Source organism: Rhinolophus ferrumequinum, chromosome 18, assembly GCF_004115265.2.
Source record: "Rhinolophus ferrumequinum isolate MPI-CBG mRhiFer1 chromosome 18, mRhiFer1_v1.p, whole genome shotgun sequence".
Taxonomy (NCBI): domain Eukaryota; kingdom Metazoa; phylum Chordata; class Mammalia; order Chiroptera; family Rhinolophidae; genus Rhinolophus; species Rhinolophus ferrumequinum.
In genome coordinates, this window is record NC_046301.1 from 31,435,431 (window position 1) to 31,459,263 (window position 23,833).

The following is a 23,833-nucleotide window of genomic DNA, read 5'->3' on the forward strand; positions in this document are numbered from 1 at the left end:
TGCTTTTCCATTCTTGTTCAAGGTCACAGCACCTCGGTGCGGTGCTCTCTGGGAGTCTGAAGCGTCTCGCCCTCACACCTGGCGTCTTCTCTGGGGACTCAATCACTATATTCGATCCCACACTTGCAACTTCTTCACGGCGAATGGGTGGAAATTGCCACCATTTACGGCAGCCTCACGCTCTGAACCTTGGAGGGCTTGCCATTGAAGCGGAGGGAGACAGAACAGGGAACTCTTCCCCTCGTCCCATCTTCCCCGGCCTTTTCTGAGACGGAATAGTTGAAGGGTGTGGTGGTATAGTGGTGGGTGTGAAGGTAAAGAAGAGCTTTTTCCTTGTAGGAACACAAAGTTTCGACCCTGGCTGTGTTTCCGGAGGCACTCTCGTCGGACCCAAGAGGGGACCGACTTCCAGCTCTGACTTCCTGTCTTCCGAGTTTCGAGCTCAGCGGCTTCCGCCCGGAGTTGCTCTAGGCCCCGGCTGCGACAGCTACTTCCGCCAGGACTCCCTAGCGGCTGGGACTTGGCAATTGGCCCTAAAGCGGCCTCCTCGTTCTCCGCTCCGCGGGTCCACCCGGGTCCGCAGCTGGCGGCGGCAGCTGCTGGGCCTGTCGCAGAGTGTTCTCTCTGGCTGAGTCTTGGACCTGGGAGGGCCGGGAGGTGCGGGAGAGACGCACCAGCCGGGCCGAGCCCCGGTCTCCCCGCAGCCAGTGACAGTGGCCCTAGGCCTAGCCCAGTCCACCCCATCCTGGGGCGGGGCCCGGCCTCCCCGCCCCGGACCCCGCCCCTCGGGGCTGCCTTGCGCCGGGTCATTCTCTTCTTCAGCCCTGCGGCGGTGTAACCGCCTTCTGTCCGCTGGAAGCTGCAGTCCCCAGGCTCCGACTGCTGGGGAACATGGAGTTTGCGGAGCTGATTAAGACCCCACGGGTGGACAATGTGGTGCTGCACCGGCCTTTCTATCCAGCCGTGGAGGGGACCTTGTGTCTGACTGGCCACCACCTGATCCTGTCCTCCCGGCAGGACAACACGGAGGAGTTGTGGCTTCTCCATTCAAACATCGACGCCATTGACAAGCGGTGAGTGCTCATCCCACCCGTTCCTCAGGGAACCAGGGGTCCTTAAGTGGACGTCTGAGGAAACGCGTCCCAGTGTTTTCCTTGCGTCCTATCGCCCAACCAGCCAGCAAAATGAGCCCTCTCTGGCCTAGAGTGAGGATTTGAGTTTTAGAAAGCATGAAAGCATCCAATGAGATGGTTTTATTAAACCCGGTTCCTATTCAATCTGGATGGAAATCTCAGGGTGATCACATGGTTGTTACCATCCTGAGTATCATTTTTTGGTACATAACACTATTTGGGAGAATTTTCAACGTTTTCCTCGTAAAATTTCTTCTCCTTGTGCCATCATATTCCTTGAATATTAATTGTCTATCACAGTTCATGAAGTTGTCATTGAATGTGATTTAGGTAAAGTCTTTACTTGCCACTTTGGAGGAAAGAAAACTCAAAAGAACTCAGTATGTAGCATGTAAAGTCCACAAAACCATTTCTTTCTCTCAAAAATGTTCAGTTGATCATATTTCTCCTTGTTTCTTACCTTCTGGGTCATCCATTTTATATTACTTCCCACTGTGGGGTTTACTTAGTTCTGCTTTTGGAAAGGACAGAGTTGGCACTTAAGCAAAGGAATTAATTAATTAACCTCTTCTTTTTTTTCGCACCCCAGACTGTCGGAATTTCCAAGGTAGTGTCTCAGAGTAAAAAAAGTTACTCTGACATCAGCAGTCAAAATTCCCATTTCCCCAATGACTATGGACTTACTCTAGCCAGGAGAAGGTAGACTATCCAATTTACACTAAAGTATAATGTAAGTGAATGACAATAGCTTTTTTTTTAATTACCTTTCAAGAGAATTTGGATATTAAGAAGATTCCTAGAGAGGTTTTGCCTTAAAAGAAAATAATCTCTAATGATAGAATTTGAAACAGTATGGGTGAAGTAGTAATAGATTTATTATTATTATTATTTTTTCAAACAGAGGGCTCCTATTAGACTCCCCAAATCACTTCCTGGGTACGAGTTTTCAATGGTCTCTCCTTGCCTGCATAATAAAGTCTAAATCCCTTACTCAGTCTGTCATTCATGGCACTCCAGGTTCCATCCCTAACCTACTTTTCCCACCTTAGTTCTTGCCATTCCCTTACATGAACACTTTTTACTAGCCAGGCTTCACTTTATTTTTGCTCATCCGTGTCCTGCATTCTCTCATGTCTGTATTATACTGATGTTCTTCTTTCTGCCTGGAATGCCTTGTTCCTCCCAAGTTTCTTAAACATTCATTGAATGTCGTTATATTACAGATATTCTGTGAGGCATTAAGGACACCAAGATGAATAAAATATAGTTCTTTTAGAAGTTTATAGGCTACCCTCCAACTATTACCAATCTACCAATATGCTGTTAGTCCCACAACTAGAAGTAATTCCCCTCACTTTGAAATCCTATAGCTCTGTAATTATACCTCTTTTGTAAGTGTACATTAAAATTTGTATTTGGGGCGGCTGGGTGGCTCAGTTGGTTAGAGCGTGAGCTCTCTAACCAGTTCAATTCCCTCATGGGATGGTGGGCTGCGCCCCCTGCAACTAAAGACTGAAAACGGCAACTGGACTTGGAGCTGAGCTGCGCCCTCCACAACTGGACTGAAGGACAACAACTTGGAGCTGATGGGCCCTGGAGAAACACTGTTCCCCAATATTTGCCAATTAAAAAATAAATTTTGTATTTGGATAGTTACATACACGTTAGCTTCTTGAAGCCATGACTCACATTTGGTTCATTTTTATCTCCTTTAAAACTCCTAACTGTGGCTTGGGCAGAGAGGCACATAGGAAATAAAAGAAGAATTGATTACTGAATGGTTAGTGGTGCCATAGAATACAAATTAGAGTTTCTCTGTGCCATCCGCTTTCTTTCTTATTTACCTCAATTTATGGTTGCTTTTCACTTTCATTTCATCATATTTGCTTAGCATTTACTACATGCTGGGGCTGGTAGGGCTTAAGGAAGTATATACTAAGACATGGACCTTTTAATCTATAGGGGATAAATGACAAACTGTACACACATTTCTATTTTTCCTAAGAAACAGAGTGATGTATTGGAAAGAGCATGAGCTGGGTGGTCAGATCAGAGGTTGTTTAATTGTTGCTTTCAAGAAATATTTACTTCCATGTGTCTTCTATGTACTGAGCACTGTTGGGGCTCTGCAGATGCAGTGGTGTCTAAGATGGATGAGGAGCTTATGTCCTGGTGGAGGAGATGGACACTCAGATAAATCAACAAATAAATATATAACAATGTCAGGTAATACGTGCCAGAAAGGGAAATAATGGAAGATGGAAGGATAGAGAATGCCAGGAGGCAGTGTATGCAAAAAGAATTTCAGAGAAGACAAGTGACATTTGCATGAATGACATCTGAATGAAGGGAAGAAACTAGCAATGTGACTATCAGAGGAAACAGCATTTCAGCCAGGGAACAGTGAAAGCAAAGACGTGAATCAAACATGCCTGGCATGTACCAGGAAGAACCAAGAGGCCGGTGTGAGCAAGGGGTAGCGTCTAGGGGGACAGCATAAGCTATGGTTGGAGGGACAAGCCCAGATCGTGTAGGGCTTCATATGCCATTGTGATGGTTTTCATGGGAAGCCCTTGAAGAATTGAGAGCAAGGAAGGAGCAGTTGATAGACTTTTTAAATGATTCTGGCCACTGACAGAAAATGGATTGTAAAGGGTCAAGAGTGGATGCAGCAGGCCCAGCTAGGAGACTTGACTATAGTTCAGGTAACAGGTGACATTGACACAGAGTGGAAACAGTAGTAGTATGGTCAGAAGCAGGCAGATTTAGGATGTATTTTGAAGGTTGAACTGCCATGCTTTGCTGGTGAATTGTAAATGGGGTGTGACAGGAAGAGCAGTCTAAGCATGACTCCTTCAGTTCTGCCTCATACTAGATACGTAGGTGCCCTTGGACAAGCTACTTAACCTCTGTGAACCTAAGTTCTATCACATAAAAGGAAGACAACCCCTCTCATATGAAGTAGTAACTTATATTTGAATAATGCTTTACAAGCTTATAAAATACTTTCATGTACACTGCATACATAATTTTACTTGATACTTTCAGCAGACTATGTTGTATACACATTTTACAATTATACTTTTTTTTCTTTTTATGGACCTCAGATGTAGAAAGTTGAGTTAATCCTACCGTTGATGACTCATCATTTCCATGATTGATTCATTACAAGGTTTTCTTGATGTTTTTATTTTATTCTTCTTCAGCCCTAATTTTCTCTCCTATTTTCCACCTCACCTTCAATCCGTATAGGTAACTATATTAGGTGTTGCTCTCTCTCCTTGGATATATACATATCCCTATAAAATATATAGCACTGTTGTGTCTGGGTGTGTGCACAAATGCATGTGTGGGTTTAATTTACCTGAGTAGGATTATGTTGTAAGTCTTGTTCTATTTCTCAACATTTTAACTCAGTACTCTGTTTTGAGGTTTTTTCATTTTGTTGTATGTATGTCCATTTCACTGCTTCTGACTGCAGCATAGAATTCCAAAGTGTCTATAACATTTTACTTATCTGACCCTTTAGATAACTCCAACTCCCTGTTATGACAAACAACTTGGATAAATATACTCATTTGGGTTCCATTATAGTTTTGTTTGAGAGTTTCTCCCACATTGTGCCTAGGATGGCATTGAGCCAGAAAGTAGACTGTTCTACTTTGCTCTCCCACCATAGTCACTATTTCTACCACATTCTTAACCAACATTTAGTATTACGATCTTTCTAATTTTTGCCTCTCTGGTGATTGTGAAATAGTATCTCTTTGTTTTAATTTGTACGAGGTCAGACAATTCAGTTCACGAACTTGTTGCAACGATGTTGTTAATCTTTATTTGATATCAGAGGGATTATTCATTATGAATTTGTACCAACTGGACAAATAGTTAACCAAATTTATTATTTGCAAGTGCTGAAAAGGCTGCGTGAAAATGTTAGACGACCTGAACTTTTCGCCAACAATTCATGGCTCTTATATCACAACAATGCGTCAGCTCACACGGCACTGTCTGTGAGGGAGTTTCTAGCCATTGAACAAATAACTGTATTGGAACAGCCTCCCTACTCACTTGATCTGGCCCCCAATGACTTCTTTCTTTACCTGAAGATAAAGGAAATGTTGAAAGGAAGACATTTTGATGACATTCAGGTCATCAAGGGTAATACGACAACAGCTCTGATGGCCATTCCAGTAAAAGAGTTCCAAAATTGCTTTGAAGGGTGGTCTAGGTGCTGGCATCAGTGCATAGCTTCCCAAGACAAGTACTTCGAAGGTGACCATAGTGATATTCAGCAATGACTTATGTAGCACTTCTAGAAGAGTTCGTGAACTTAATTGTCAGACCTCGTATTTCTCTAGTTACTGGTGAGTGTAAGTATTTCTGTATATACTTGTTAGCAATTCAGTTAAATGTTTTTTCCTTTCTGTGAATGTCCTGTGAATTTCCTTGGCCCACTTTTTAAAACTGAGTTTGTTGTCTTTCTTGTGTTGATTTGTACCAATTCCTTGTATACTCTTTAGACATTAATTCTTTACTTAGACATTACAAATGTCTTTACCTAGTCTCTCACCTATTTGTTAACTTTCCTGCAGTGTTCTTTGTTGAACAGAAGTCTTTACCTTTAATGCAAAATGTTAATTTTTTACCTATGTTTTGTGTTTTATAAGTCTTATTTAAGAAGTCCTTCCTTATCCCGAGATCACCAGATACTCTCTTACATTTTCTTTCATATTAGCTTTATAGTTTTAGCCTTCATTTTTAGGTCCTTAATTGTTTGGATTCTACCTTTGTGTGATAAGAATCCAACTTTATTTTTCCTCCATGTAGCAAGTCTGTTTTACTAAACTGTCATCTAACAACCCATCTTTGACTGATTTATCATTTATCAAATGGATTTATATATGTGTATATATAATATACACAGCTTTTGCTGTGTCCCGTAAGTTTTATAATGTTGTGGTTTTGTTTTCATTTGTCTCTAAGTATTTTCTAACTTTTCTTGTCATTTCTTCTTTGATCTATTGGTTGTTTAAAAGTGTCTAATTTTCACAGCTTGTGAATTTTCCAATTTTCCTTTTGTTATTGATTTCTAACTTCATCCCATGTAGTCAGAGAAGATACAGGCAAACCTCGTTTTATTGTGCTTTACAGTTGCATTTTTTTACAAATTAAAATCAAGACCCTCCACCAACAAAAAGATTATGACTTGCCTTATTGCAATACTTGCTTTATTATGGTGGTCTGGGACCAAAACCGCAGTGTCTCCAAGGTATGCTTGTACTTGCTTTATTACCATGTCTGGAACCAAATCTGTATCATCTCTGAGGTATGCCTGTGCCTTGTGGAATATCTATCTTTTTAAATCTATTGAGACTTGATATGAGCCTAACATATGTGGTCTATCCTAGAAAATGTCCCATGTGCACTTGAGAAGAATGTGTTTTGTTGTTGGGTAGCATGTATATGTCTATGTATTTCATGTGGTGTTGTTTAAGTCCTCTATTTCCTTACTTATCTTTCTGTGTGGTTGTTCTACCCATTATTATGAGTGGGGTATTCAAGTCTCCAACTAGTATTTTAGACTATCTATTTCTCCCTTCAACTCTGTCAGTTTTTGCTTTATATATTTTGATCATCATTAGGTGTGTAAATGTATATAATTGTTATATCTTCCTGCTGTGTTGAACCTTTTATTAATATAGAATGTCCTTCTTTTTCTTGTCATTGTTTTTGATCAAAGTCTATTTTGTCTGATACTAGTATAGCCTCCCCTGCTATCTTTTGGTTACTATTTGCATGGAATATCGTCTTCTACTCTTTCACCTTCAACCTTTTTGTGTCTTTGGATCTCAACTGAGCCTCTTGTAATACAGCATATATTTGGATCATGTGTTCTTACCTATTCTGCCAGTCTTTGTCTCTTGATTGTAGAGTTTAAGCCATTTACATTTAAAGTACTCACAGCAGGTCCTCAAATAACATTTTGTTTAATATTTTGTTATAACATTGATTAAGATGCCTTAGGAACTTAACTCTTGTTTATATAAATTAGCCTATGACAAAATTGTTTTCATTATACATCATTTCGTTTAAAGTCACAAAACCTATCAATGACTTTAAGTGAGGACTTACTGTATTGATAAGGAGGGACTTCTGTTATTGTGCTATTTGTTTTCTCTATGCCTTATAGCTTTTTTGTCCCTCATTTCCTGAATTACTGTCTTCTTTTGTATATAGCTGATTTTTTGATAAATTCCTTCATCATTTACTTTTGAGTATATTCTATAGCTATTGTCTTTGTGATTACAGTGGGAATTCCATTTAACATTCTGAAGTTCTAACACTCTAATGTGAATTTATACCAGCTTAACTTCAAAAATACACAAAAACTCTGCTCCTTTACAGCTCCATCCCCACCCTTTCCATTGGTAATGTCACAAAATTACATCTTTATATATTGTGTGCCCCCAAACTAATAAACTAATAATTCCTGTAATAAACTAATAATAAACTAATAATAAACTAATAATTCCTGTAATGCATTAGTCTCTTAACTGTGTAGAAAACAAAATTTGGAGTTACAAATCAAAGCTACAGTAATACAGGAATATTAGCTTTTGTACTAATAATCATATTTTTCTCTGTAAGTGTATTAACCTGTTAAATCATGTAGAAAACAAAAAAAATGTAGTTATAAACTACTGTTACAGTAATACTAATTTTTATTTTAAAATCCCAACTAAGACAAAATTAAATTTGTACAAAATTTGTAAAGTTACTGATACAAAATTTATGATTAGATATGGTATTGATTTAGAATAGATATTGCAAGTTAATAGTTTTTAAAGACCGAAAAATAGTTACATTTAAAATCAACTGCTACAAGCTTGGGAGTAAGTAAAATCTCAAATGAACCATTTTCCTATGCTTCAGAAATATCTCTATACAAACACTTAATACATTACAGATCGTTTTTTGCTATTCTTTGAAGGCCCCAAATAATCTCTGTTAAATGAATTAGCCTGTATTTTAAATAATTTATGGCTCACATTTTTTATGATGCAGGTTTTACTCTTCCTTAATCAGATTAATTGAGAAGTTGAATATAGATGGTGATTATATTTACATTCTCTTTTCAAAGAAATAATCATATGCTTAAAGTTAGAAATATATATGCGTATGTACCTAAGTATAATTTATAATTTTTTACAGATTTGTGGGACCACTGGGTACCATCATCGTAAAATGTAAAGATTTTCGAATAATTCAGTTGGATATTCCTGGAATGGAGGAATGTTTGAATATAGCCAGTTCCATTGAGGTAAGTATTTTTGAAGCAAAATTTGATGGAAATAAATAGTAATAAAAAAGAGCCTTATATTCTGACTCAATGTAGCTAATATGTTTCTTTGTTAGATATTTGGTCATGTTCTGTGACTCAAATATTGAAGACTGATAGGAAAAGCCTCACCCCGATTCATGTTTAGGAATGTAATAGGATTTTACAGATGTATAGCAGTATTTAGTGTTACTTATTCTTCCAAGTTCATCTGTATTGTATGTAGCATGTGACAGGATGGATATCCTTCCCTTTTAAGGCTAGATAATATCCGACTGTATATGTACATATGGTTAAGACTTTTTAGAAAAGTTATTTCTTTTATAAAGCAAGTAAATATCACCAATGATTGTAGTCTTGTGTTTGTTTTTATTATTATTAATCTGAATTTCCACATATCAGCTTTGCTTAAGACAAGATGTGTTTGTTTTATATTTGTAGAAAAAATTATTGAATATCTGTTCAGATTATAAATAACAGAAATCTTACTTGGATAATTTAATATTTAAATTGAAGACCTCACACTATTTTCTTCGCCATTCTAACCAACTATTTTGGTATACACTCAAATTTTAAATTGCCTTATTTTAAATCACGGCCTCTAAATTACAGCAATTAACTTTATGTTTACAGTATTTTCTAGACAATTATAGAGATACACTGTTTTGTTTTGTTTTGTTTCTGTCTTTGAGTGACTAATCTGGGCTTTGTGTTCCAAAACAAATGCTATTGGCTTGATTATCAAAAGGGGGCAGAAAGCCTTAAAAATCTGTAACTAGGATTTTGTTTGGTTTTAAACAAGAATAGAGAAATAAAGGAACAACTGTTGTGGTACTGAGAAAATTGGCATGCAACCTTTTTTCTTTCTGCCTTTGCTGAATTTTACTTAAGGAAATGAGAAGATGAGCTGAACTGTTTGTCTTACATATCTGTCATTTGGAAGTAACACAGTAATGTTGATTTAGCCAAATTTGCTACCATGAGTGAGAAGTGCAAGTGCCTTCTAGGCTGTTAAATTGAAATACTATCCTGTTATGTGGGCAGGGAAATGCTACTGACCCACTTCAGTTAGCATGTGGTTTTCTCAGTTGTGGGACTGGATTTTCATTGACCTGTCTATATTTTTCTTCTTGTCCCTTTTATAACTTGTAAGAGAGCTGGTTGGTGGGTGTTAGTGAAGTTGCCCATAGTGAAGCATAGTGATAAAGAAATAGGGCAAAGCATATTATTCCACTTTCTGATTGCATCCACTTAGCTTTGTTGGCATGAGTCAGTTGTTTACTTGGCTGTAGATATTATCTAAAGCTCTTTAGAAACTGATTGATTATATAGTCCTTATGGCTGAAAAGAAGCTGTATATTATGAGCCATTGTCATAATTTGACTTCAGAAAATGAATGCTTTCTTGATTGTTTTTACAGCTTAGTACATATACATAGTGAAGTTGACCTCTAGCCTTTGCTGGCATCCAATTCCCCTTCCCCCCATATATCTTCACATAATTTGGGACTAATAAGTAAAATTCTTATATAGCATGGTTGAGCTATTCATTGTAATCAAGAGTTTGTATACCCAAATATATTCTGCTAATAGAATCTCATTGGAAGAATAACTGGCAAGTGCTCAGTTTCCTAAATTATAGCAGGAAGTCTGAAGAAGCTTTTTTCTTATAGTTTCAACTGCTTTTGGGGTTGAAATGTTTTCAGTTCTTGATGTGTTTACAGGAAAAATCCTATGTCTAGTGACATAACATGTAATCATGACAAGTCAAAGTTTGAGTGCTTATTGCCTGTCAGAGTGATTGCTGACTTGCATTTAAAACAATGGTTGTACCAGCCACAATGGAAAACAGTATGGATTTTCCTCAAGAAAGTGAAAATAGAACTACCGTATCATCCAGCAATCTTACTTCTGGGTATATATCCAAAGGAAACAAAATCATTATCTCAAAGAGATATCTGTACTTCCATGTTCACTGCAGCATTATTCATAATAGCCAAGGTATGGGAACAATCTAAGTGTTGATGGATGAATGGATAAAGAAAATGTGAGGTGTGTGTGTGTGTGTGTGTGTGTGTGATTATTATTATTCAGCCTTAAAAAAGAAAACAATCTTGCCATTTGTGACAACATGGATGAACCTGGAGGGTATTATGCTAAGTGAAATAAGCCAGACAGAGAAAGACAAATACTGCATGGTATCATTTATATGTGGAATCTAAAAAAATGTCAAATTCATAGAAACAGTAGAAAAGTGGTTGCAAGGGGTTGGGGGTGGGAGAACAGGGAGAAGTTGGTACAACTTGCAGCTATAAGATGAATAAGGTCTGTGGATATAATGTATAACATGCTGACTCTAGTTGACGATACTATATTATATAATTACAATTTGCTAAGAGACTAGAACTTAAATGTTCTCAAAAACAACAAAAAGTAAATATGTGAGGTGAGGATGTGTTAATGGGGGAATCCTTTCACAATGTGTATGTTTATGAAATCATCACATTGTACACTTTAAGTGTTTTACAGTTTTGTCAATTATACATCAGTAAAGCTAAAAAATTGTTTTCAATAGTGCAAAGAATATCTTACAAACAAACAAATAAATTGTACTGACCGATGACAACTCTTGTCAAATCATACGTGAACACTGGCCTTTCTGCTTCTGTTTGGTGTGATTGGCAACCAAAGACAATATAAATGGATAATGGATTATATAGCCATGTTTCTCCATATTTTCTGTTTTATGAGCATTGGAGGGAAGGCTTCATGACTTATGGACAGAGAGAAGAATAACTTTGGATGGAGATGTTTTTGTGAAACTGCTGAACTACATGTTTTGTCTATTTTTTAATAAGTCATGGGCCCATCCTTTTGTGAGTGTGATCTTTTTGTGGCCTACGAGGAGGTAGCTTCCTCCTGGGAGTTTTGGGGTGTTCACATAATGTTGGGCCCTTCACCGCTCCAGGTGAACATCTCTATAATTACTGCAGGTTGAATTATGCTAACTGATTTTGGTGCCCTTTCGTCCAGCCATAGAAATGCATTCCATAACTCCTCTGTGAGAACGATTGAAACTGCCACTTGATGGAGGATGAACTATTCCTCCCCTCTAGTCAGCTTTCCGGGTGTTGTCACCCAGGATTCAAGTGCTCCAGATGAATAAAAGCTCACGGGGGGACCACAGAGTTAATGCCCCAGCTTGAAAATGGGTCAGTGTGTCGTATGATGATCCATGACCAAATGGCGTAACACTCCAGGAAGGGATGGAGTGAACCCTGATGGAGTGTACGTGGAGCACATAATATGTGGGCCATGTGATAGGGAAAATTATTTTAGTGTTTAGCATGTGCCAGGCACTGTTCTAGGCCTCTTACACTTATTCTCTCTCTTAATGCTCCCAACAGCTCTGTGAGATAGGTACAGTTATTTCCCCCATTTGACAGCCGAGGAAACTGAGACATGGAGTGGTTATACTACTTAACCACTACTGCACTGGAATCTGGAATTTGGATCTAGCAGTCTGACTCCAGTTTGACTCTTTGGCTGATAAGCTATGTCACCTATTTTACAATTACTAACAGATGCTGATTTTTAAAAGTAATTTACATATGTTTATATTGTTGATAATTGGCTTTTGAGCCAAGGCTTTTCTGACTAACCAAAATCTGTCTGTTCTCTGATCCCCCAAAATATTTGGACCTTTTTATTAGGCTTTATTAAATGATATCAAGAAGGAGTCATTTCATTTTTCTCACAGGTGTGCACTTTTTTTATTCTTTTGTTCATAGCAAATGCTGAGTGTTTGTTATCTGCCAGATACCTTGTTAGATGCTGAAAACATGGAAATTAGCCACAATGAGCTATAGTTGTATCTAGTGATAAATACAGTGTTAGAGAAATATATTAGGTGCCTATCATTATTAGGTCATATTTGTTTAATACCAATTTGACAGTTAAATGTTTCAAGTTGTGGTATATTCCCTTTTCCTCTCTTTATTTCCTTTCCCCTGCCCCAGGCACTGTCTACCCTGGACTCCATCACTCTGATGTACCCTTTCTTTTACCGGCCCATGTTTGAAGTGATAGAAGATGGCTGGCATTCTTTCCTTCCTGAGCAAGAGTTTGAACTCTACTCTTCAGCTGTGAGTAACTTGAGGGAACTATGGGTAATAAGAAATAACCCAACACCTTCCTTTACTTGTGAAAATGATCCCTTCCTTTTGATGAGTAATAAGATGCATTTGACTTATTCATGCTTAAAAGAAGTATCTGTTAGCTGTTAGTGCTATAGCCTCTGCTATTCAGACATTTGTATAATTTGTTCTCAGTGCTGCAGCTCAAGTGAGTTTTTTCTTCTAGTGGATTTACAGTATTCTAAATATTACTTTTAAAAATTTTGCAAATGCTATCGATAAAACATAAACATCTTCATAAAGACAATTCTGACATGTTTTGAGTTAATTGTTGGGTGTTTTAAAAGCATTTCCATAGAAACAACTTTATATATAATAGTTAGGTTCTGAGCCATCCCAAAAAACTATTGAACCCATTGTGTACCTAAGATAGCACTAGAGAAATAAATACCACATTTGTTTCTGTGGGATGATTTTTGTATTTTTATAATTTGGGTTACTAAGACTAGGTGACTAGAACCAGGTTTTCTCTCCCATTCTTTCTTCTTCCATCATACCTCTGTAAATGGGTCCCGAGGGAATCAAGAAGTAGGGACCAGAACACTATGTATTTAAAGAACAAAGATGTCCACAGCAGCAAAGCAAGAAAGGAAGGCCAATTTTACATGCTTAGGTATGGAGCATTTTCCTGTATTTTGTGGATAACTATCTGTATTTATATTGTGTCTTTATTACATTGAAAACTCCTTAGCAAACATCAAATACATGATGCTTTTCTCTTGTATCAATTAACTACCACCTAACAGCTCCATTAGAAGAATCCTTAGTTATTTCCTATGTAGAAAGTGGAGGTCAGAATGTGTTAAGGGATCCTCCCTACATTTTGGTTATTTTTTTTCTTTATTTATTTTTACTTAGATTCAATTCTTTTTTCCTAATTGGAATTTCCTTTTCAGTTTAGCTAATTATTTAAGCAACTTGTATATTTGAATTTCTGTAATATTTTCCTGCAAAATTTCATATTTCACAGATTTAATGAGAATATCTTTAATGCCTTGATTTAAGGTATTAACTTACGATTGCTAGATTATAGAAATTTAAGATGAGCAAAGCATGGTCCCTTACTTATACTTGTTCAAAGTCTAATAATTATCTAAGTAATCGAGTACAATAAATTAAGTGCTAGCAAAAGTATCCACAAGGTACAGGAGAATGACATTATTAGATTTGTGTTATAGAAAATCAATTCTGACGCAAAATGCTGAGAAACTGCTTAAGAGGCTCCTGAAAAAAACGTAAAGAAGATGGTTGGATCAATAGCAGGGAGATTATAGTGCAGAAAGATTCAGGAAATAGAATTAATGGAGTTGGTGACCCGCTCACTGCATATGAAAAGTGAAACAGGCAGTGGCATTTAAGATGATACCACTGAGAATGGTAAAGACAGAAAGAGAAATGTATTTGACAGGGAATGAATTGAGTTCAGCTTTGAAGATGGCAGATTCAAAGAGTTGGTATGGTACATGTCATCGAATACGTGCAAGAAATAGTTTAGAGCTTATTTGAGAGATCTATGTTAAAAATGAAAAACTGAGAGCAATAAACAAATATGTTGTGGAAACCATAGGGAGAAGGTGAAATTGCCTAGGGGAAGCATCTAAAATGAGAAGGAGGGCAAGGATTGAACCATTTCAGGAGTGAGTGGAGGAAAAAGCCAAAGGAAGAGCGAGTTGCAAGTAGAAGAGGGTCAAACAGAAAGTGTCTTATTCATTGTTTGTTTATTGCCTCTCTTGGACTAGAATATAAGCTGCTAGAATATAAACTTCAGAAGGGCAGGAACCATGTCATTCTTGTTCCCTACTGTATTCCTAGCATGTGATAGGCAAGAAGTAAGTATCTGCTGAGTGACTGAATGTAGGAATGTGTGTATTTATGCAGAATAGGACAAAAGGACAATAAGGCCTTCCATATATCATTAGAAATCCTCTGCCAGATAGACGTCTGTTGATCAGTGTTCTTTGAGTAAGGTTTTTGACCTTCTGGAAAACTCTTTCATTATAATATCAGCCAGTCCCCACTTACCTGTTATGTCCAAAGGAGACGTGTGGTATTGAGAGGAAAGAGTACTAAAGCTAGCTATGAAGATATCTTGTGTTGTATCCCAGATATGTTGTTGGTTGCTTGACTTTCTGGGACTTAATTCCATGTATACAAAATAATCTCTAAAGTTCCTTCCACTTTTAACATGCTTTTATCCTAAGATATCATGAAAGATTATTACAGATACTTTGCTGAAATACACATGTACAGTATATCTGTACTCTCCCAACCTACCACTTTAGAAATTGTGTACAAAAAAAGATGATGATAAGGTTCTGCTTCTGGTAATAGTGGAGTAGCTCCTCTCTGACCAGCTCTCCTGCTGATATCAATGACAAACTATGAATAAAATACAAAAATCTACTACCTGAAAGCCCTGGTAAGTGAAAAGAAAGCAGCATGTTTTGGAGGGGAGTCAAAACTTAGAGAAAGTAAATGGCATATGAGTTTCCTGTTTTGGGGGCCTTGTCCTGAGGTCAGCGGCACAGCTGTTGCATGGATGGTAGGGAACAGCTAACATTCCAATAGAAAGCCCACTTTCTCTCTAGTGGGAGGAACCAGGGGAAGGGCCTGCAGCAACCAGAGAAGCGGAACCTTGATTCTGTATATAACCCTGACACTATGGCTGACTCTTGAACATGCTTACATGGATTAGACTGAGAGCCGTCAGAACTAAGATCTGAGCTGCCATGCACCTCATGTGTTACAAAGTTTGCTGTTTAAGTCTAACCACGTTAACTGCCTGCTAAAACAGAAACATTAATGCTCTTCAAAGGAATGTAATAGAATGCAGAGTTTCTATAACATAACATTCATAATGGCTAGGATACAATCCAAAATTCAACTAGGATATTGTGACCCATTCTCAAGAAAAAAGACAATCAGTAAGTACCAACATCAAGATGACTCAGATGTTCAAATTATCACATAAAAACTTTAAAGCAGCTATTAAAACTGCCCAACTTTCCATAAAGGAAAATATGCTTAAAATGAAAAAAAGAAATCTCAACAAAGAAATAGAAAATATTATAAAGAATCAAGTGGAAATCTTAGAACTTTTTGAAAATTATATCTGAAATAAAAAATTTGCTGGATGGTCTAAATAGTAGAAAGTAGATGACAAAGGACAGAATCAGTGAACTTGAAATTAGAGCACTAGAAATTATTCAGTAGAAAGAAGGGGGAAGGGAGAAATTATAGAAGAATAAACAGAGCCTTGGACCTGTGGGACAATAGCAGAATGCCTAGTGTACAGAGGGTGCCAAGAAAATGTATACACATTTTAAGAAAGGAAAAAACTGTATGAAAATTGTAATACTCAATATATACTGATACCAAAAGATGAATACAAGTCATGTGTATACATTTTTTTTAGCATCCACAGTATGTGTAATTGGAGACCTAGAAGAAAAGAACAGAGAGAATAAGATAGAAGAAATATTTAAAGAAATAATGTTCAAAAACTTTCCAAATTTGGTGAATGATATAAATTTTAAAAGCTCAGCAAGACAGTAACAGGATAAATATGAAGAAACGATGCCTAGGCACATCAGAGTCAAACTGTCAACGAACACTGATATACTCTACATGCCTATCAACAACTGCTTTAAATGTAAATGGATTAAATTCTCCAATCAAAAGACATAGGGTAACTTAATGGATAAGAAAACAAGACCCATACATAGGCTTTCTACAAGAGACCCACACACAGACTAAAACTAAAGGCATGGGAAAGGATATTTCATGTGAACAGAAATGAATAAAAAAGCTGGGGTTTTGTCTCTTATTATAGCCTTTGCTTTAAAGTCTGTTTTATCAAACAAAACAGACTTTAAAGCAAAGGCTATAATAAGAGACAAAGAAGGACACTTCATAATGATAAAGGGATCAATCCAACAAGAGGATATAACCCTGGTAAATACATATACACCCAGTATAGGAACACCTAAATATATAAAGTTAATATTGATGGACATAAAAGGAGAGATCAACAGTAATACAGTCATAGAACGGAATTTTAACACTCCATTGACATCAATGGATAGATCTTCCAGACAGAAAATCAGCAAGGAAACAGTGGCCTCAAATGACACATTAGACCAGATGGATTTAATTGGTATTTTTAGAGCATTTCACCCCAAAGCAGTGGAATATACATACGTTCTTTTCAAGTGCACATGAAACATTTTCTTTTTCCCCCTTCTTCCACCTCCCCGCCCCACTCTGGTTCAAGCTATTGTTTCTCAGTCCAGTTGTGTAGGACACAGCTCCCTGGCCCATGCTGGTATGATGAGCCTTGCGCTCCCCTGGGCTGAGGCTGAGGCAGTTGGTTGCGGGTTTTCAGTTGGCCGCTCACAGCAGCTCTTGCTGGCTGTCATCTACTCACGCTGGCTGCCGGCCACTTACGCTGGCCACTGGCCACTCATGGCAGCACACAGTAGCCCATGCAGTCCACAGCTGCTCATGCTGGCTGCCGGCCACTCGCGTTGGCCATTGGCTGCTCATGGCAGCACACGGTAGCCCATGCAGCACACAGCAGCCCGCGGCAGCCCACAACAGCTCACGCCGACCTCTGGCTGCTCACAGCAGTCCAGCTCCAGCTCCAGGGAGAGCCGTTGTTCACAATCTTAGCTATAGAGGGCGCAGTTCACTGGCTAATGTGGGAATCGAATCAGTGACCTCGGTGTTGGGAGGTCGGTGCTCCAACCACCTGAGCCACCGGGCCAGCCCCACATGGAACATTTTCTAAGACACACCACACGTTAGGCCACAAAAAAAGTCTCAATGAATTTAAGAAGAGTGAAATCATATCAAGAATCTTCTCTGACCACATGGTATGAAACTAGAAATCAATTACAAGAAGAGAACTGAAAAACACAAACAAATGGAGGCTAAATAATGTGCTACTAAACAATGAATGGGTTAACAATGGGATCAAGGAAGACATCAAAAGATACCTTGAGACTAAAGGAAAATGAAAACACAATGGCCCAAAATCTATGGGACACAGTGAAAGCAGTTCTAAGAAGGAAATTCTTAGCAATACAGGCCTACCTCAAGAAATAAGAAAAATCTCAAACAATCTAACTTTACACCCAAAAGAACTAGAAGAAGAACAGCAAATGAAGCCCAAAGTGAGTACAAGGAAGGAAATAATAAAGATCAGAGCTGAAATAAATGAAATAGAATCTAAAAGAATCATGCAAAAGATCAATGAAACCAAGAGAGGGTTTTTTTGAAAAAGTAAACAAAATTCACAAACCTTTAGCCTAACTCATCAAGGAAAAAAAAAAAGAGAGAGAAAGGGGACCTAAATAAATAAAACCCCAAATGAAAGAGAAGTGATAACTGACACCACACAAATTCAAAGGATTATAAGAAAATACTGTGAGCAGTTATGTGCCAACAAATTGGACAATCTGGAAGAAATGGATAAATTCCCAGAAATATACAATCTTCTAAGACTGAATCAAGAAGAAACAAAATCTGAACAGACTGATTACTACTAACAAAATGGAATCAGTAATCAAAAAACTCCCAACAAACAAAAGTCCTGGACCACATGGCTTCACAGGTAATTTTACCAAACATTCAAAGAAGAATTAACATGTATCCTTCTCAAACTATTCCAGAAAATTCAAGTGTAGGGAGCGTTCCCAAGCCCATTTTACGAGGCCAGCATTACCCTGACTACCATTCTAAAACCAGACAAAGACATTACAAAAAAAGAAAATTATAGGTCTATATTCCTGATGAACATAGATTCAAAAATCCTCAGCAAAATATTAGCAAACCGAATTCAGCAGTACATTAAAAAGATTATACACATGATCAAGTGAGATTTATCCCTGGGATACAAAGTTGGTTCAATGTCTGCCAATCAATTAATGTGATATACCACATAATGAAGGATAAAAATCATTTGATCATATCAGTAGATGCAGAAAAAGTGTTTGACCAAATCCAGTATCCATTTATGATAAAAACTCTCAGCAAAGTGGGAGTAGAGGGAACATACCTCAATGTAATAAAGGCCATGTATGACAAACCCATTGCTAACATCATACTCAATGTTGAAAAAGCTAAAAGCGTTTTCCTTAAGATCAAGAACAAGACATGGATGTCCACTCTCACCACTTTTATTCAACATAATATTTGAAGTCCTAGCCACAGCAGTCAGACAAGAAATCAAGGCAACTATATTGATTGGAAAGGAAGAATTAAAACTGTTATTTGTAGATGATATGATACTACATATAGAGAGAACCCTAAAGATTCCACCAAAAGCTATTAGAACTGATAAGTGAATTCAGTAAAGTAGCAGGGTACAAAATAAATATTCACAAACCGGTTGCATTTTCATATACCAATAATGAACTATCAGGAAGAAAAATAAAAATAATCCACTTATATTTGCATCAAAAAAAATAAAATACCTAGGAACAAATTTAACCAAGGAGGTAAAAAAAACTGTACTTAGAAAATTGTAAGACACTGAAGAAAGAAATTGAAGATACAAATAAGTGGAAGCATATACTGTGTTCATGGATAGGAAGAAGTAACATTGTTAAAATGTCCGTACTACCCAAAACACTCTATAGATTCAATGCAATCCTTATCAAAATACCAATGCATTTTTCACAGAACTACAACAAACAATCCTAAAATTTATATGGAACCACAAAAGACCCCAAATAGCCACAGCAATCTTGAGAAAGAAGAACATAATTGGAGGTATCATGCTACTTGATACTGGTACCAAACTATATTACAAGGCTATAGTAATTGAAACAGCATGGTACTGGCATAAAAACAGACCCGTAGATCAATGGAACAGAATAGAGAGCCCAGAAATAAACCATGCCCATATGGTTAATTAATGTATGACAAAGAAGGCAAGGATATACAATGGGGTAAAGACAATCTGATAAATAGTGTTGGGAAACACTTTGATAAATAGTGTTGGGAAAACTGGATAGATACATGCAAAAATAACAAATAAATAAAAGTAGACCACCTTCTTACACCATCCATATACAAGAATAAACTCAAAATGGATTAAAGACTTAAATGTAAGATCCAAAACCATAAAACTCCTAGAAGAAAACCTAGGCAGTAAACTCTTGGACATTGCTGGTAGTAATATTTTTTCTGATGTATCTCCTTGGGCAAGTGAAACAAAAGAAAAAATAAACAAATGGGACAAAAAACTAAAAAGCTTTTGCACAGCCAAAGAAACCATCAATAAAATGAAATTACAGCCTCCTGGATGGGAGAAGATATTCGCAAATAATACAGCCGATCAGGGGTTAATATCCAAATTCATAAAAACTCATACAGGTCAACACCAAAAAAACAAACAAACAAAAAAACCCAAACGATCCAATTAAAAACTATGGACAGTATGTTAGGCCAACTCTGATTTAGACGAACGTATTGAAATTTACGTATACGTAATTTTATTTGTTTTACTGTAGAAACCTTTTTACAGTCTTCAAGTGGTTTTCATTTTTATGTTTGAAATAAGTTCTCATTTGATAGTTTTATATTGCATACTTTTAATCCTTGGCTTACTGACTTAGAAATTACGTCACTGATTCACATCTTCATATCTTTCTTTGTATTATTATTATTCTTTTAAGAAAAATGTTACCAGCTTTCTACATTTTACTCCTTTTTTTAAGTAACAGAAAGGAACAAGGGATTTAAAGTAAGTGGTACTATTTTCATCTGTTCTGGTCCAGCATTTTCTGGAGTATTGTAGTCTTCCTGTTGCTATACTTTAAGACTACCAATAACAAAGTAAATGGTACCCAGAAAAGGATGAATGAGATGATGTTGGTTCTGATAGTCATGAGTATACTTAATACATTTAACTTGTAGAATAGAAGGCTAAGGGAGAAACCAGTCTGTCACATATTTGATAGGATGCCATGTGAAATAAGGAACTTGTAGTGAAATCACGGTAAAAACCAATAGAGGAAGTTATAGAGCAACAATTTTGCTCAATATAAGGAAGAACTTTCTAGGAACTAGGGATAGCTAGTATTGCAGGAAGCGGACTGAAAAATGGACCTCCTTTTCTCTGGACGTGTTGGAGTATGGGCTAGGTATCATTCTATTAAATTCCTGAGATGGCTTCTTCATTGTATGGAAGTTGATCTCTAAGGTCCTTTAAAATTGTTCAGATTATTTTGTAACATTGAGATACTTGCTTAGCTTTGAAGTATTTTGTGTTTTTCAGACCAGTGAATGGAGGTTAAGCTATGTAAATAAGGAATTTGCGGTCTGCCCTTCTTACCCGCCAATTGTCATTGTGCCCAAATCCATTGATGATGAAGCTCTTCGGAAGGTCGCTACATTTCGACATGGAGGACGCTTCCCAATACTCAGCTACTATCATAAAAAAAACGGAATGGTAAGTGTGCAGCACTGCTGCGTGATCTTCCAAAATACTTCGTTTGAGGATCTTTTCTTAGAAATGTGCCCTTTTTCCGTGTACCTGTTCATTGAAGGGATTGGTTTCCCCTGCTAGGACTTTCTTCATTTAAGTTTTAGGAACTCAGGAGTAGATTGCTTTCTGTGATCGGGATATGACTTTAAATTCTTTCCATGATGCTGCTCAACCTTCGAAAAGCCCAGATAGGTTTATCCTCAGGACTGAGTACAAAGAGAACTAATGTTCATTGATTGGATATTTAAGATAACACTCTTCGGCAGAACAGTACATTTTCTCCGACCAGAATAATGGTGAGATACTTGAATTATTCTCACCACATTTCCCTATGAAAGGTACATTGAGCAGATGTGTTTGTTTTCAAAAGGGAGAAGAGTGACACGTATCATTGGTCACAACTTACGTGAGCACAGGTCAGGGACTGAGGAGGCAAGTGCTCATTGTGTACTAGTTTCCTAAATATTTTCAAAATCTGTTTCTCTCCTCTTATTTTCTCCCAGTCAATAAACTACTTCACATGTTGAGACCAATAGTAAATTAGTGGATAAAGTATAGCCATCTTCCATTTTCCATTTCCCCTGGTAATAAGTCAAACGTTGATGTTTAGGATAAAAAGATTTCTGAAAAGTTGCTCCTTTGGCATCAGGCCACATGTCCTGCTTGCTCAGTAGTATATCTCTTTTTACTCGGGTTCATCCGGGTTACGGTTGTGTCCTTTTCTATGGTAAGCGCAATCTGAGCGTTAGACATTGTCATCCTCTGGATGACCTTTCTGATCATGTTAAATTTCAAGGTAGTTGAGATAACTGTATACTATGGGGTGAAGCTGAAATAACTCTAAACCATTCACCAGGGAAGAGATCAACATAATAGTTATTGATTTCTTGAGAAAAGTTTCAAAAGCAAACCTTTCGAAATATATAGTTGGTGGTCTTTGGAGACAAGTGGTTGGTTAAGTCCTGGAATATTGAAAAGGATGGAAGAGGGCCACTAGAGAAGAAACAATAACTAGCCACTTTCAAGGTATTGAAAATGATTCCCAAAACAAGAATAGTTCATAAACCTTTTTATGTTGCCATTGATGCCTTTTTCTTTACAATTCTTGATAAAACGTGCCAGCCCTAAGTTTATGTAGTTACAGCAAAAGTTTACTGATGCATTGGCCATTATTTCGTCATTACAGGCCTAGATCGACTGGATCATTAATTCACTGACTAAAGGAATTATAAGATTTGATCTTAAAGAGGAACTATAGGGATCAAATATATGGTGATGGAAGGAGAACTGACTCTGGGTAGTGAACACACAATGGGATTTATAGATGATGTAATACAGAATTGAACACCTGAAATCTATGTAATTTTACTAACAATTGTCACCCCAATAAATTTAAAAAAAAAAGAGGAACTATAATTTATTATGTGAGGTAGTTGGAAGAAAAATCATTTAAAAGCACAAGGCTTATTTTTGTTTTACAATTATTAACTATTGTCAATACATAAACATGTGTCTTTGCTTTAGGATCAAATCTATCTCCAAAGTGTCACAAAGTTGTTTTTGAAATACTCTTACACTAGCTAATTCATTTCTGTTTTCGGAAATTTTGAAAAGCAGCTACTATTAAATGTTAAACTGTATTATGCTTCTAGGTAATTATGCGAAGTGGTCAGCCACTGACTGGCACAAACGGCAGACGGTGCAAAGAAGATGAGAAGCTGATAAATGCCACCCTGAGGGCAGGAAAGCGTGGCTATATCATTGATACCCGATCTCTCAACGTGGCTCAGCAAGCTCGAGCCAAAGGAGGCGGCTTTGAACAAGAAGCACATTATCCTCAGTGGAGGCGGATTCATAAGTCCATTGAGAGGTAAACGATTCTAGAGACAGTGGTGGACTCTTATCTGAAGCTCATTAGACTGGGCGAGCCCTTAGCTGTTCCAAAATCACAAGTTTTCAAATGAACCTACACTTTAACTTAGACTCAAAAATTGATTGGATGTCCTGTCAGTGTGTTTTGTAAGATAAGCGGAAAACTAATCTTGGATGCCCACAGTTGAGGTATAGTCAAATAGCACTCTTTCTCTGCGTCAGCTCTGAACTTTCATCACCACAAGGTCTGTTCCTCTACCTGTAGATTAATGGGCACCAAACTTACTGAACAGATATGTGATGGATAATTATATTTCCCTAAGTCAAAAGCCTTAGCGATTTAATTTCTCCCCTACCCACCCATTCTCACAGCCTTTTTTCTCCACCAGTATCATCTCTTGTTTATACTTGCAATCAGTGGTGTATAAGTGCCTCTGAGTGGCTGGGTGGGAGTTGGGGCTAATAAAGCAATGGGGTCTGTGCTGGCTTTGGGCACCCCTGCTGAGCACCGGATGGTTCTGTGGGAGGAGGATCGCAGATGGCAGAGCTCCGGCCCTCTCCCCAGTCAGATAATTCAGCTTTAATCTATTCAGATGAGGAACAGTTTACCATGACAGGCATTTTAAGCATCTTTGCAATCATGTTTAAATAAGAGTTTCTCAACATTTAATCCTCAAGTTACTGTACAACAAGGTAAATATTTGTACAATATTTTGAGCTACTGTTGCTTTTGCATACATTGGAGGCTGAGTTTTGGGTTTGGTTTCTTCCTTCATCGTTCTATTTTGTCTTTCTTT

The 23,833-nt window shown here is 37.4% G+C and overlaps 1 protein-coding gene across 1 annotated transcript in view; it reads left to right on the forward strand.

The window, feature by feature from the left end:
* The first annotated feature begins 521 nt into the window (after window positions 1-521).
* MTMR9 (myotubularin related protein 9) overlaps window positions 522-23,833 on the forward strand; it is a 36,418-nt gene continuing 13,106 nt past the window's right edge. The window contains exons 1-5 of the mRNA XM_033134759.1: window positions 522-1,073; window positions 8,349-8,457; window positions 12,494-12,619; window positions 20,955-21,128; window positions 22,817-23,034. Coding sequence (XP_032990650.1) covers window positions 892-1,073; window positions 8,349-8,457; window positions 12,494-12,619; window positions 20,955-21,128; window positions 22,817-23,034 — 809 coding nt within the window. The 5' untranslated portion in view covers window positions 522-891. The remainder of the gene's footprint in view (window positions 1,074-8,348; window positions 8,458-12,493; window positions 12,620-20,954; window positions 21,129-22,816; window positions 23,035-23,833) is intronic.